Raw genomic sequence first — 16,481 nt, forward strand, 5'->3', positions numbered from 1 at the left:
TTATTTTAATTACTAAAAAAATAATATTACAATGGCTCTATTTTTGTCTACGAAACTACCCTCTTTGGTCGCCCTAACCACGCCATCTACACCGGTGACTTTAACTGATGGTAGAAACACAAAACTGAAAAGGAGAGTCACATTACCGAGATGTGTATTGAACTAAACACTTAATAGAAGCCAGGCCCACTAAGCTTATGAGTCCACGGAAACGTAGATGGCAGGAATAAAGGTAATTCTACTATTGAAAGTTTTGGTTACATACATCGTTACTATTTTTATGTATGGGTTTACAAATGCACACCTTCTTCGGCAGGAAAACTTAATTACTTCAAGTGTTGTTTTACTCAAAATGGTTTGGTAGAACATGATCTACCGCACAGTTTTCAAAACTTTTAAGATTTTAGAACCTACTTCAAACTGTGAACATTGTGCTAAGAGATTACTCAAATAGGTTATTGTATTCAATATTTGTTTATGGTTATGAATGAGAGGTCAGTGTTCCAAAAATATATAAAATGTTGAATTTCAGGAAATACTTGCAGTGATGCCGCTCACCACAAAGAAATCATAATTATTCTATTTTTGAAGTTGGTGGATTAAAACGGAAAATGATTTTTTTTTTGTTATTTTGTATTTGTATAAGTTTGACAGAAAAGATAATGTATAAATATATACGTTTACTTATACAAATCCGTCTTTGGCCCAAAAAAAAAAATCATCCAGGGTCACGAATATAAATCCGCCATGGGAAATATGAATTCACTTCGGCGATAAATGGTCTAGATATCCTTTATGTTCCTTATAGTCCAGAATCTAAGAAAGGAACAATAATTAATTTACAATAGAATAAATGTCCAAAGAATAAAATTAATGTATGTAGGATGTATGTAACTATCGTACAAAACTTGAAAATCTCATGTGTCTACAAGGATCCTCCTAGGAAGACCTACACTGCACTACCGCCACTGCTTATTACGCGCCTTCTGTCCAAAAAGTTGAATAATTATCCTTCCTGCAGTTATCTTCACATGCGAAACGCGGCCTTTTAGATTGAGGGAAGAAGATCTTAGGGTTTTGGAAAATAAATTATTACTTAAAATATTCGGAAACAAAAAAGACGAGTTAGCAGGCGACTTCAGCTACACATTCGAAGGCCGTTAGAAATGACAAATACAAATGTAAAGCCATATTAACCCATTTTACTGGCTACGTGGCAATAATGAGAATAAATTAGCGGTTTATTATGAGGTTAAAAGCGAGAAATGCTTGTTATTTTTCAATTTCGAAATTGCTTAGTTCGCGCCTTCTATCCAAAAACTTGAAAAATCGGAATTTACAAAACTATTATCCTTCCTACAGCTATCTACTGATGCGAAACGCGATATTTTATACTTAAGGGAGAATATCTTAAGGTTTTTAAAAATAAAGTATTGCGTAAAATATTCGGACCGAAAAAAGATAATAAAAACTAAACTGACAGATAAATATTAATCAACCGAAGTGTTGTTGGAAAGACTTGGGTTTGGACGGATGTGTATAGAGAAGGATTGGTGTTATCGGCATGGAACCTTAGGGTTCGCTATGCCTTCATTATTACCTGACAATTATGAGCAAAGGAAAGAAGGAATTCCTGAAATGGGATAATAATACATGCATCGGCTCAGCTCATCTACTTAACACCGCTGTCAATCTATTGTCATTAAACATTTGTACATAAAAGGTACTAAGTAATAACATTGAGTCTAACATGTTTCATTCTGATATTAATTATGATGCGCCTGTTGTTAATATTTATTATACTCAACATTTTTAGTGTTACGACCACCAAGATGTTTTGATATTTTTCTCGTATTCAGATGGATATTACACTTAGAATTGCTGGAAAACGACCATATTTATGTGTAAATAATGTTAAAATGTTTTTATCATATGTTCTACCAAACAAATCCAAGGACCAATTCTTCTTGTTAATTCCAAGGTCATAAACATAATGTATAAGAAAAGATTAAAGTATATGAATTAGAAATGATAATGATGAATTATCGAATTGAGTAGTTTTTTTTTTTTTTTAAATGAACTAATTAATTTAAAAAAGAAATTAGGAAAAACATATATTCTCACATTTTTATACGTAACTAAGACAATAGAGGCTGAAAGTTACAGTTGAAAAATAAATAAAAAAGCATACTGTTGTACATCCTTAGCGACATGTTGCGGACATAGCCTGGATTCGGAAAAAAATAATAAACATTATCAAAGCGTAATCAAGAAAGCACATACCTAACTCTCTTTTTCTTGGTGTTGGACAAAAAACGTTTGTCGTAACTATATCTATCAAATATTTTATGTTAAAATCAAAAAAGGTCATATGTTTAAAGTTGCATTAGTATCAATTTCGAAATATTTGTGCCCTGATAAAATTCTTACCCTTTGTTATCCAATCCTTGTACCCTTTTTAATCCATCATGTAATTATTTTCAACTCCGCTATAAACTGTATCATTTCTATAAAAGCATTTGCTAATAAAAGAACATTTATTTTGAGAAATATTAATTTATTCCAATATATATCGTTCCCTTGATACATTAGGCCACTTTATGCGAAGAGGTTTTTTTCTCCATCTCCTCATTTCCCTCTTGAATAAAGGCATTCTGTTAAACCCCAACCCTTCTAATCCAACAAACCTTGTTCTGCTTTGAGATATCTGTAAAGTAGTTGCAATCTCTTTTTTAGTGGAATACTCAAGTGGCGTTGAACGCTCTTGTTTAGTGGAATACGTGGATTGTGTTGAACTGTCTTGTTTAGTGGAATACGTGGATTGTGTTGAACTGTCTTGTTTAGTGGAAAACGTAAATGGCGTTTGACGCCCTGGGGCAGCTGCATATTCTAGTGCAGCACCCCCTGGCATAGTTGAATATGCTGAAGGTGTTGCACTCCCTGGTAAAGCTGAATACCCTGAAGGTATACACTCAGTTGTAGTTGTATATCCTGGAAGTGCTGCACCCCCTGGTATAGTTGAATATGCTGGTGTTGTAGTACCCCCTGGCATAGTTGAATATGCTGGTGTTGTAGTATCCCCTGGCATAGTTGAATACTCTGATGGTGGACACTCTGGTGTAGAATATGGTATTGTATTATCTTGTACACACTCTGGTGGTGTTGGAGGGTCTTGTATATCTGAATTACCTGGTGGCTTACACTCTGGTGAAGTTAAATTTCCTGATGGTGTTGTACCCCCTGGTAAAGCTGAATACCCTGACGGTATATACTCAGTTGTAGTTGTATCTCCTGAAAGTGCTGCACCCCCTGGTATAGTTGAATATGCTGAAGGTGTTGCACCCCCGTACATAGTTGAATATGCTGAAGGTGTTGAACCCCCTGGAAAAACTGAGTTCTCTGGCGGTATACATTCTGTTGTAGTTAAGTATCCTGGTGCTGTAGTACCCCCTGGTATAGCTGAATTCCCTGGTTGTGCTGTACCTTCTGATATAGATGAATCCCCAAGTGGTATACCCTCGGTTGTAGTTGAATACCCAGGTGGCATTTGATGCTCTGATGTAGTTGAATAATCCAATGGCATTTGGTCCCGTTGATTTTGTGGACCCTCAGTTGTATTTTGAAAGTGTGGCGTTGAGTTGTTATTATGATTTTCATTGTCATGTTGTGAAGTAATATCGCTATGTGATGTGACATTCTCTGGTGTTATTATGCATTCTGTGGTAGTTGTGCATTCTGGCGCAAGTGTGCATTCTGGTGCAATTGTGCATTGTACAGAAGTTTGTTTAAGTTTTCTCCATGGTTTCGTTGGCGTTGATGTCCACCAAGCTGTCGTATCTTTACCTGTTTCATGTTTTGAAAAGAAATGAAAGCTTGCAACATGTGCCTGTGGAAAAAGAAAATACATATAATTTTCATCCAATTACCACACTGCAAGATGAAGAGGGTGAGCCTAAACGAAGCACGTTGAATAGGTTGTGGCTACATGAAATAGAAGGAGTATTAGACATTCCATCAAGTGATTAAACAAATTTTCAAACTATTAGTGATAAGATGAGTGGATTAAAAATAAAAATAAATCAAGTAATATTAGATTTGTGAAATAAGGCGGCTCTCCAGAATAGAAAGGGAGAGTCCTAAAACGTCTTCTGTAATGCAGGAAGGAATCATGAAGCAAACCTGCACCCGCTATAGAAAGATCATCATGAATGCCTTTCATGCCAAATATACTTATAATAATGGTGAAAGTATAATTTACATTCACGAAACGGAGAGAATAAAATAAAAAAAATAGATTGTTATAACAATAGGGCTAAAATCTGACGATTTAAATAAATTTCAATTTTTTGTAAAACTATCATTATATTTCTAATTAATTACGAAATATTAAACAAATATACATAACATTTTTAATTTTATAGGTATTCCTAATGATAAGGAATGTCTGAGGCTGGTGGGAAAGTCAAATTGGCTTTATAAATATTACGTTACAAAACATTTTATTGAAGAATATGTGGAGAACACATTAACAGTTAGTTACAGAGAACAAGTATGAGGGCGAACACAGAACTGAGGATAAAACATTATTGGAAAAATATGTTGTTATTGTTACAAAAATCTTATCTATGTTATTAAAATTTGGTAAGGTATTAAAACTCTTAAGATAAGGATTATGAAACGGTAATTACATAATAGTAAACAAAAAAAAAGAAGTATTATGCTACGAATTATGAAACCAGGATAACAATGCTCGAGTTCATGAAGCAATGACGTACAGAAAGAAAAAGAAAATGACTATCAGACAGAAAATAAAAAAAAAAAATAGAAGCTTCTTGAGTTCATAAAGGATAATGAAAATCTTTCCAACTAGAATATAATAATTCAAAATATATTAGGAAACAAAGATTATATATATAAATGGTGTTTTGGTTGTGAATAGTTAAGAGTGTGTGAGAGAAATTTCTATTAAATGTTGACTCCTAGGAAATGTTTAGGTAACGGGCTTATATGATGAATGATATCGCAGACGTCATTGCAAAAGTTATTAAGTCTCAACAGTAGGACATGGTATATCATAGAATGGAACGGATGGTTCCATAATACATGTGGAACTGATATAATTTGATAGCTAATCTACTGAAAGAAGACAACGAGCTTTCCCAAGCTTAAAAAAATAAAAGAAACATCATCTTTTATATATGTAAGCAGAATGAACAAAGATGGCTGAACACTATCCCCATGGTTGCCCTTTCCAGAGGTTGGTCAGAGATGCATTCATGGACCAATTGAAATTAAATGTACAAACACTGATAGAGAATAGATGGGTTTGATCCCCATTCCCAAGGCCTTGTCAGCTTGATGAATCATTAAACTGAAAATAGACTTACAATAATTCCCAAAACACACACACACAAACACACATTATATACATTAGTTACCAATTTGTGTCGTATTTTTGTTTTTCATTATGATAAGGTTACTTTGGTGATATGACATTAAAAGGTAACAATGGAAACATTGGCATATTAAACGTATCTGACTGCAAGTTTTTATTACTTCTATATTAAAGTGTTAAAAGATAAAATAATATTACCATTAATGATTTGAATTTATTATTAAGGTTGGTATTTGAATATAGAAGGAAACAGTAATTATTTATATAAGAAATATAATTTCTTACATAAACAAAAACAACTTGAAATTTAAAAGATAAAGCAGAAATATTCATTTAAACATCCAATGATATTTTTATAATTGTTATAAAATACTTGGTGGTTGGATCTTGATTGAAATTCACTACTGGATGAGATGAATTCTTTATAATAATTCCCCTCGGCTGCACTGTTCTCGTCTCAATTACCTCTGCTGCACTGTTCTGGTCTCATTATCTCGACTGCACTGATCTAGTCTCAATTATCTCGAAGGGACTGTTCTGGTCTCAATTATCTCGGCTGCACTGTTCTCGTCTCATTATCTCGACTGAACTGTACTGTTCTATTCTCATTATCTCGACTGCACTGTTCTGGTCTCAATCATATCGGTTGTACTGTTCTATTCTCAATTATCTCGACTGCACTGTACTGTTCTATTCTCATTATCTCGACTGCACTGTTCTGGTCTCAATCATATCGGTTGTACTGTTCTATTCTCAATTATCTCGACTGCACTGTACTGTTCTATTCTCATTATCTCGACTGCACTGTTCTGGTCTCAATCATCTCGACTGCACTGTTCTGGTCTCAATCATATCGGTTGTACTGTTCTATTCTCATTATCTCGGCTGCACTGTTCTGGTCTCAATCATCTCGACTGCACTGTTCTGGTCTCAATCATATCGGTTGTACTATTCTATTCTCAATCATCTCGGCTGCACTGTTCTCGTCTCAATTACCTCTGCTGCACTGTTCTGGTTCCATTATCTCGACTGCACTGTTCTCGTCTCAATTACCTCTGCTGCACTGTTCTGGTCTGATTATCTCGACTGCACTGTTCTCGTCTCGATTACCTCTGCTGCACTGTTCTGGTCTTATTACCTCTACTGCACTGTTCTAGTCTCAATTATCTCGACTGCACTGTTCTGGTCTCAATTCGTGTTTTACAAAAATTATTTTTATGTTCAATATTCAAATTCACTAACCACAAACACTTATTTCATATAACAAATGAATAATTAAATGTTATTCATCAACAGAATGCATTAATATGTTACTTAATACTTTTAATAATCCAATATTTCAAAACAATTATTTATAAATCGTAAATAATTCTTAATTTACACTTATTGAATAAATTTAACTTTTTACATATACATTCTCTTTTATAATTAAAATAACCGTGTTATCTTCACACTATTAATATAAAATTCTTATATTGTTAATATGATATCAACTTTTTTTTATAAAATTAATAATATTCTCTTTGAATTGTTCAATTTCCAATGTTTATGTTCCGTTCAAGTTAACAATTAATGCTTTTTGTTTTTATTTAACAAGACACTTAAGATATCACTGCAGTATATATATAAAGTGTGTGTGTGTGCGAAGGTAGGTATAATGGCATTCAATTACAATAAATTTATAAAGCTAATAACTTTATACAGAACCTGGCGCTTTCTTTTCCGGAATATTCGTTTCGGACCAATTTTTCTCATCCTGTTCTGCAAGTGCCTCGACAGTAAAGCTGGTCTCTTTTCCTTGGATTGTTCTCGTCTTTGCCTACATTGTGTTGTTTTTGGAAGACATGGATCTAGCGTCACACAAGTAGGTATTGAGCATTGGACTAGATCTCTGTGGAAATGTATTATTCCATTAATATAAATATACTTTAGGACATTATTAATCATACTATAATCATTAGTTTATATTCATTCCCAATTAGTATAGTACCACCATACAACAGTACAATAAATATAGGTTTATGGGGTGGACTATCTCCTACTGCAGCGTTTCATGTAGGTATGTTAAAAGGTTTTATTAATAAGGATTAATAATTGATCTTAAAAAAAAAAATTCTGTTGTCTGGTGGAGTGGCACCTCGATTTAATATATATTATAGAATATAAATCATATTTTTTTAGTATATGACATACCCGTAACTCATTGGGCACCAAGGGAAATCAGTCGACTTGAGACAAATGTCGGAGTAGACCCTTACTTCCGGAGGGGGTAAGTTGCTCACTGCATACAGCTGTGATTCTTCCCCCTTCATCAGGGGTAGGCTGCCTTGTTGATGCGCCAAGTTAGCTTGAGGAGGACCCTGGGGCTGTACTCCCGGCACTATCCCTCCTGCAGGAGCTAGCTGTACCCCAGCGACGGTGGGCGAGGCTCCGTCGATCGCTGCACATTCGTTCCCTAACGTTTGGTTGTCGGTCCTGCAAGATGGAGGGCATTCGGTGCCCCTGACGGTTGGGCACCATCCCTTCGTTCCTAAGGAGCAGATATCGGAGTATAACTTGTTATCGGCCCCTGAGGGTGTCACGTAAAGCAGATCTGTCTTTCCTGGTATATTATTTTTTTGTCTTTTCATTCTGTAAAAATAAAATAAAATGTGATTAACTGCTGTTTAAATTATTCCAATTTAATTAATTATAAATATTGGTCTCACCGACAGGTGCATTTATTGTTTTATTTTTTATTACACCCGAACAGCGATTATTACAGTAACAACTTCCGGGGGAGGGGGGTGCGCGATTATGCTGATAAATGCCGAAGGTTGGGAGAGCTAGTAACTCCTCAGTTGAAGAAGCTAGTTGAGTAAAGTGTCATTATGGCTGCATTTATAAAGGGCCTTCCGTCATAAATTAGGCAGGAATTCCAGTTTGAGCCTCCTACTTCATTTGGAGAGGCCGTGAATAAGGTGTCAAGAGTTGGTAAAGCGCTTTCAGAAAATGGCGTTCTGGTAAAATTTGTGTTGGCAGTACGAAGAAATTCCGACAACCGGTCGGATCAGAAATTCACTGAGAAAGACGAAATTTTATCGGTGTGATAAATCAGGGTACTTGGCTAGAGTATTCTAGAAAAAGGCCAAAAAGAGCACGAAGTGTGAGAGAGTTTATCCGATCTAATAATAGAGGGATTCGCTTTGTATGCGGTTTGATAGAACATTTTGCACATAGCTGTAAATGCTTGCATGGAATATAAAAAATTAAATTTCCCAAACATTCAGGGCGCGATGGGCGCCTCACTATTGTAAGCCCTGCCAAAGAGGGACGACTTACGTGATTCCTAATTTTTCAACAGTCAATAGGAAAGGAATATTGCAAGACATTGAAATTGAGGGACAGCACCTAAAATGGTATCGAAAGCGTAAGGTCTGATGGGATGGGATCTGATGTGGATATTAGGACTTGTCATCGATGCGACTAAGGGATCTATTGTGCAAACCAACAGAAAGCGATTGGGCAATCAGCTTGATAGGAACGAACTGGGGGGAGTTAAGTGAGTTATGGAAAACAAGGAACTAGAAGCAATTCGGGTTTATGATAATAAAGGTTCAATCCCATAATTTACTGAGATTCTCGTTAAAGGTGCACTAAGAAACTGTAGAATGGAGATGTATTATTGGAGCATTTGTATTATTGACATACAACAGTATGTTGTAAGAGTGCCCCGCAGCATTAACAAGATTGATGGTAGAAGAGCCTGCGCCAAAATTATTAATTTGTCAATTAAGGAGATGGTGATAGCTAAAGGACAATGTTTAGGTCTTGTCGAGGAGTTCGAGATGAGGGAGATTTTATAACCTAGTTTAAAAGATAAGTCAGCGAAAATGGTGGTCCAGGTTTAGGTGTAGAGACCCAAGTACGTACTTTAAACCTGATCAATTAATGTAAAAAAACTATCCCACTTAACTACTGAAGAAAGAGAAATATTAAAGGTCTTAAGAAATATAAATATATACAAGTTTGAACTTCTTGGCAAACGAGGGTTGCCGCTTGGGAATGTACCATCGAATTCGAACCACGGAAGAAAGATGTGTACCTTTTAATTAGCGACCAGGAAGAAAGATGTGTACCTTTTAATTAGTGACCAGGAAGAAAGATGTGTACCTTTTAATTAGTGACCAGGAAGAAAGATGTGTACCTTTTAATTAGCGACCAGTGGATGCAGAGCACATTGAGGACATGCTTCAAAAGGATATACGCACTTCGGAGAGCCCATGGTCTGCACCTGTAATGCTTGTAAAAACAGGGATTACAGAGTCTCTCAACCTGTAAGTACAGGTTCTGTATCGACTTTCGCTGCTTAAACCAAATCACCAAAACGGACGCTTACTCACTTCCACTGATTTTTAAGACGCTTGAGCGTATGGCGCGAAGTATATTGTATGACAATAAACAGGAGAATTGGGCAACAAGTAATTAAAATTGCAATTTCAATTATCTACCAATTGCCGTGATTATAAGCTACAATTACTTGATCGACTACTGTAATTGTAGTAGTGGTCTCCCAAATACATTTACAAACTCAATCTGAGCCAAAGTAATCGCAATTCACAATTCTATTCTTATGTAATTGTTATTATGTCCCTAAAATTCCAATTAATGTAATTACAAATACTTAGCAACAAAATGATTAAAATCAATGGCTCCATAATATGAAAATAATACCCAGTTTAAGATTGCGCGGTAGAATAAAGATTTATTGACTATGGTTTTAACCTAGCGTAAATAATTTGAATTGTAAAACAACTTTTAAGGCCAAGAGTTAAGAAGTAATTGTAAGCTTAATTGCAACTAATTCTTTGTAATTGTTCTTCAAAATCATTAAAGTTTATTAGTAATTATGGTTCAACTGAAACATGTAATTGAAAATGTTATTAAATTCCTCATGCAGTGTCAGGTAGGCAGCTGCCCAACTCTGATAAACAGCATAAAATTGTTTTTATATCGAATAATTTTCCAAGATCTTAGAAGAATGATGCAGACTAGCCATGTTTTCCCACTCTATATTTCTGAAAATACATACTTTAGAAAAAATGTTATAAAACCTCTTTAGTTGGAAATATTATGTACTTTAACTTAGAACCCGACCAAGTCCATAGATTATGCTAATACAGCTTTTAGTTGTGTAAATTTAAAAAAAAACTTAGAATTTTATATTTGTAGTAAATAAAAACAAAAACTTTTTTCCTAAAAATAAAAAGAAATGGCCCATCATTCCTCGGTCTTTCCCCTTATCAATTATTAAGATAATATATGGTGTGCATAATATTATCAAATTCCGCCTTTTACGATTACGCAAATAAAATAATACAACTGTAATAGAACTTCACAGTTATGAATTCTAAGTTATCTACATTTAACTACAAATGTAGATAACTTAGAATTAGAATATTAGAACTTAGAATACAGTCGTATCCATATTTATAGGCAATATTTATGGGGAAACCAATCGATATGATACACTCTATGACTGATAAATAAATCAATTGACCTTCTTTCTATCAAAGCGTTGTAAGGTAAGACTAGGTCACCAGCGGATACCGTTCCTTCACTGTCCACAGATATCACCATCCTCTTTTCGTGGCCACCGGCGTAGCCTCCATAACCGAGTTCTCGCCGCTTGCAAGAATAGGTGATCTCAGTTGGATTGTAAGGCGGGTTGCACATCTTCCTGTCGTCTGGTATCGGCGAGCATTCCACAAAGATTGGGTATCTCATTTCCTCTCCACGCGGCGTTGTTGTATCCGCTATTTTCTGCGGAGGAACAAAATAGTCTTCGTTTATTTTCACCGGGATGTCAACGGATACATCAAAGTCTGCATCTCCTTCTTGGGACCTAGAACAGAAGTGGTCAGGTGGACAGGGTCTTTCAGAGTTGTCATAATTGGCTTAAGTGAAAATATGAATTATGGATCTCAAAAACAAGAAAACATTCCTTATGAAGGTACGTCCGATGAGGCATTATTTAAGAGATATTCTCGTGTAAAGATTTTTATAGTTATGAATTATTTAAGTAATGATAGATGAAGTAATAAGTGTTCCAACTACTTTATTAAAAAATATAAACGTCAACATTCATATTAAACCTTGCTCAATGTGATTACTTCAGCGCTAAAGTAGGCTCAGCATCTTTCTTCCAGGGCAGCGATGGCTGAACGGCCTTGGGTTTACATTGTTGTCACGCTTCCTAGATCCGATGCCACTAAATACTTTTATTTGGGGTGACATTAAATAAAATGACAAGCGCAGTCAATGATCTTAATTCTTAGCGAAAAACACAATCCGGCTATGGTGGTGTGGAAGAAAGGTACAGAACCTGTCTTAATGCTCAGGGTAATAACTTTGAACAACATTTAATATGAGTCTTAATGTTTATATTTTATTAGTAAAGTAGTAGTAGCACATACAAATTTATTTATTATAACCAAAATAATTCATAACAATGAAAATCTTTAGATGTAAATATCTCTTAAACAAATCGCTAACGGATATATCTCCAAAGAGAATATTTTTCTTGTTTTCAGACCCTTAATTCATATTTTCAGTTAAGACAATGAATCCTGAAACACTCTGTATACCGTGTAACTATAGTAAGGGTTCACGTATCAAGTTGATTATTCCAGAAAAAAAACATAAGATTATATCTAATATAAAAGATTAATTTAGCTTTTCTTTTATGTTTGTAAACATTTTCTTTTAAATATACCTATTACCAATACATATTACTTGTGGATCATTTTCAACTGACTAGAGAATAGCCTTCCAATTACTTTAAGAATTAGACTGGTTACTAATTTTTAATTTTAAGCTGCATTATAAGATATTTTTTTTATGTGCAATCCAATATGCTTAAAATGATTTTACAGATAAATAAAAAAATAAAGCTTTTATAACCTTATGTACGTTACTGTATCCACCCTAGGATACGAAACGTTCTATTCCGGACCGTATTAGATAATTTGACTGAGAATTATTAGAAATGTTTTCAGCGGCTAAGGTAGTTCAATAAATTTCTTTTTCCAGGTATTACTCTATATTGCTAGTGATAATACAAGAGCCGGGAAGAAAAAAAATCAGTTATTTCACCCCAATTTTTTATTACTTTTATGAGAACTATGTATAAAACTGATTATGTATAAAACTGATAATGCATAAAAACTAAGTCAAAACAGATGAGGCCGCATAGGTTGGGGGAATAAAAAATGGTGGCTGTTTCAAAACATTAAAAAAAGTTAGTTTCTTATTCGGAGCTCTATGACAAGTAGAATAAATTAGCCTTATTAGAGCTATTTACGTTAAATAGTTTTCGAGATATAGCTTTTTAAAAAGCAACATTTCATAAAAATATACTGAAAGATTAATAGTCAGTGAATTTATTTTGTGAAATCTATATATCAAAAACCATTCAAAGTACAGATATCTATTTGAACTCAAATTAAAGCTAATTTAATGTACTATAAATTAGTTTATGTAATTTATCTTCGTAGGAGTAGTAGTTTCCATGATATTTGCTAAAATAAATTGATTTATATTTGTTCGAACAATTTATGAATGAATGTTTGATTTATGAAAAAATGTATCTCAGGAACCATTCAACGTACATATGTCTCCCAACACCTTGAGGTATTGTTTTTTGTTGTTGCCAACCACTAGGAGTAGTTTTTATGATATTTGACAAAATAAATTCACAAAATGTTGATTTCTAGTTGTACAGATAAGATATTTTATTTTTAAAAAAATATATCTCTGGAGCCATACATATGGAGACGTACTTCTTCCAGCACTTAAAACAAAAGTAATTTAACTTGCTATAATGTAGTTTATGACACTTATCTTAGTAGGTGCAGTAGTTTTTATGATATTCGCATATGAATATAAATTTTGCACATGAAAATTTGTCCGAACAAGTATAAATCAATTTATTTCAACAAATATCATGAAAACTACTACTCTTAGGAAGGATAAACGTTAGAAAATATTTTATAATCCATTAAGCTAGCTTTAATTTGAGTGCTAATAGACATCTATAAGTCTAATGTTGTTTGAGATATAAATTTCTCAAAAATAAATTCACTAATACTGATCTTTCTGTACATTTTTATGCAAAGTTGATTTTTAAAAAGCTATATCTCGAGAACTATTGAACGTAAATAGCTCTATTAGGGCTCATATTTTAGCAAATTTACTCTACTTTCAATGTTGTTCTCTTAGGTTTACTGGTTTTGTTGGTAGTTTTAAAGATGTAGAGTTCCGAATGACAAATTAATTTTTTGTAACGTTTTGAATAAGCCGCCATGTTTTCCCCCCTAGCACTCATCAATTTTGACAAGTAATTATACATAGTTTGTATTAAAGCAATCCAAAATTGGCCTTTTTTCTCCTCTTGGAGCTCTTGTGCTATGATGACGCTGACAAAAGTTCGACGGCACTTTTTTAAGGAAGCTACAAAGCTCCCAAGCTTCAAGCAGGTGCTCTTAATTCCTCCTAGTTCAGTCGATTATGTAATGTGAAATTTAATTTATTGTAGGGACGCAAATTTCAAGAAAAACATTTTGCATTTTTTTATGTATACCCATGCCTTTTACGTTTTTTTTGTTTTGCATAAAAACTTTTTGTATCAAATCATTGACCCTCTTTCCAATTTACTTTCGTTTGCCAGTTTATGTTTTTCCATTCAAGATAAAGGCTATTTTTAATGCAATTTTTTATATATATTATTTCTGATGTTTGTACTTTGTGAAACGTTGAAATAAAATGTTACTAGAAATGAGCACAAGGTAACAATCATAAATGGCTAAAAAAAAAATCAAATTTACTCTTGCTACGATTTATCATATACACTTTTGAGAGATGTTGGGACATTGTGTCAGTCAAGGAGTATTAGAAACGTCATAAGATCGCAAAAATCATTGTTTGTATGACTACCAAAATGAAATTAGAAACAATTTGTGATTAGTGTCGGATCAGCAAGGAGATGACGAGATAGAGGAAACCCCTAAATAAAAACAAATTTAATTTTGAGTATTTTTATATTATATTCTCCATATTAAGGAAATTTAAAACGAAAAATGTTTGGGCTCAAATCCCGGTCATTATTCTTATAATTTTTTTCTTGCCAGATAACATTGACCGTTATTTGAATTTCATATAAAACTAGGAATCTTGTCTTCATTGGTCATATCTGCAAAACATTCCAAAATAAAAGTAATAAATAATCTATTACAAAGAGTTTATTTTGTTTACGCCTTCCCTCAAGATGATTTCTGGACTTGTCACATTTTGTCATTCCATATATTTCAACAAAGCAATCTTTGAAGTTTTTCTCATGCACATCTAATGGGATACCCATTTTCTGGTACAGAAAATCTAAGAAATTTAGGTATACTAGACTATGTCAAGGTGATTCTGACAGTAGAGAAGGAGAAGTGAGCGTCAAGTTTTTATACTGTGGTAGGAGCGACTTCTTCGTTATAGCAATGACGATCAGATACTCTAAACACAACCAAACTTCCTTTGGTTGTCAACGATTTTTTTGTTGTTGAAGTGTTTTTTTTTTTAAATTTTACTACTGATATCGAAGTCCGTAACCAATTGTAATTTATTCTTGAGCTTCTAATATTGGTATAATTTTGTACTTGTGAATAATACAGACTCATTATTGGTGTTCTCTTTAGATTACTTCTGAATGTTATTCTGCTAATTGGTCAGCGTTTATTTTTTAGTTGTTTTCAATTAGAATTAAGAGTAAGTTACTGAGTAAAGACTTTTCATACAATAGAAATATAATGTTACTAATCAATGGTTAGTCAATTGAATTCTTCAAGACTTCGTTGTTCATTAAGTTTAATCTTTTTTTTTTCAATTGAAAACTATATTACAGTTATATTTTCTAACATTAATTTTTAAATAACGTATTTTACTTTTTTACTTTATTTTATTTTTTCACTATATGTTTAGTTTGCTTGAAGATAATATTCTTACGATATCATGAGATCTATCTGTACATATGATGCGAAATAATGTATGCCCATCTTGTCCCTCATATATAAGCTACCATCAATGAGATAATAAAAAAATATTTGTCTGTGGTAAATGAAGTTGCCATATATACTTTCAGCCTAATTTAGTATAAAGAACATTAGAAATGATAGGCTAGATCGAAATAGGGCTGGGCCTGGAAAAAAATCCAGGCAAAGCTGGACATTGTTTTAATCCCTCAATTTATAGCCCATTATAAGAAAGAACTATGTTTACCCCGATTCACATGGTGAGCCTTAAGCGGTAGTCTCAAAATACATTAAAAAATTCCGAATTTTTGAACTAAATTAAAAAATGTATCAAAAGCAAAATACTTTATTACAAATATAATTATTATATAAAATAAAGTACATTAAATTATACACAGAATGACTACCATGACATCACGATTCGAACAAGGGATGTTTTCACAACTCTGTTGAATTAGATTCCATTATTATCAATGGTTCTCATTATTAAATATGTGTTCTATAATAAAAAAACAAAATATAATAAGTGAAATTTATTTTTGGTTTTGGAATTTTTTGAAATATTGAATTTAATTTGGGAAATTTATATCTCAGGAACAATTTTACATTAGATTATATACAACTATCATTCAGTATATTTTTGTGCTATTATTGGTCGTAAGGCAGCAATAGAAGAGCTCACAAATTAAATTAGGCAATAAAACTTCTTGACCACAGTTTTGAAAACACTGCTTATTCGAATCCTCATGTCATTATATTGAATAATTATATTCTCAACAAAGTGTCTAGTTTTTAAGTTATTTTAAATATATTAAAAAAAGTCGAAAAGTTTCAATGTATTTTGAGTTCGTTCTTATTATAGGCCGAATTCAATGAAATAACGCAAACTTGGTTTTTAACTTAATATAACTCAAAAATGAATTTTTTAGATCTTCGAGAACAGAGCCAATATTTTCCCACTAAAATCCTAACTTTACTGGACTAATATGGAATGTTTAAAGCGAATTATAAGTAAAATTCTTACTTTAAGG

General features: G+C 33.2%; 1 protein-coding gene across 2 annotated transcripts in view; it reads right to left on the minus strand.

Annotated features, from left to right (window-relative positions):
• Positions 1-2,518: 2,518 nt before the first annotated feature.
• The window catches only part of LOC106692534 (uncharacterized), a 20,782-nt gene continuing 6,819 nt past the window's right edge, over positions 2,519-16,481 (minus strand). For both annotated transcript variants that reach the window (XM_014438531.2, XM_014438532.2), the window contains exons 3-6: positions 10,935-11,279; positions 7,589-8,026; positions 7,103-7,286; positions 2,519-3,886 (exon numbers count right to left, since the gene is read on the minus strand). In XM_014438531.2, the coding sequence (XP_014294017.1) occupies positions 2,558-3,886; positions 7,103-7,286; positions 7,589-8,026; positions 10,935-11,279 (2,296 nt within the window). In that variant the 3' untranslated portion in view covers positions 2,519-2,557. The remainder of the gene's footprint in view (positions 3,887-7,102; positions 7,287-7,588; positions 8,027-10,934; positions 11,280-16,481) is intronic.

This window comes from Halyomorpha halys, unplaced genomic scaffold (assembly GCF_000696795.3).
Source record: "Halyomorpha halys isolate HHAL.00 unplaced genomic scaffold, Hhal_1.1 Scaffold59.1, whole genome shotgun sequence".
In the NCBI taxonomy this organism is placed as follows: domain Eukaryota; kingdom Metazoa; phylum Arthropoda; class Insecta; order Hemiptera; family Pentatomidae; genus Halyomorpha; species Halyomorpha halys.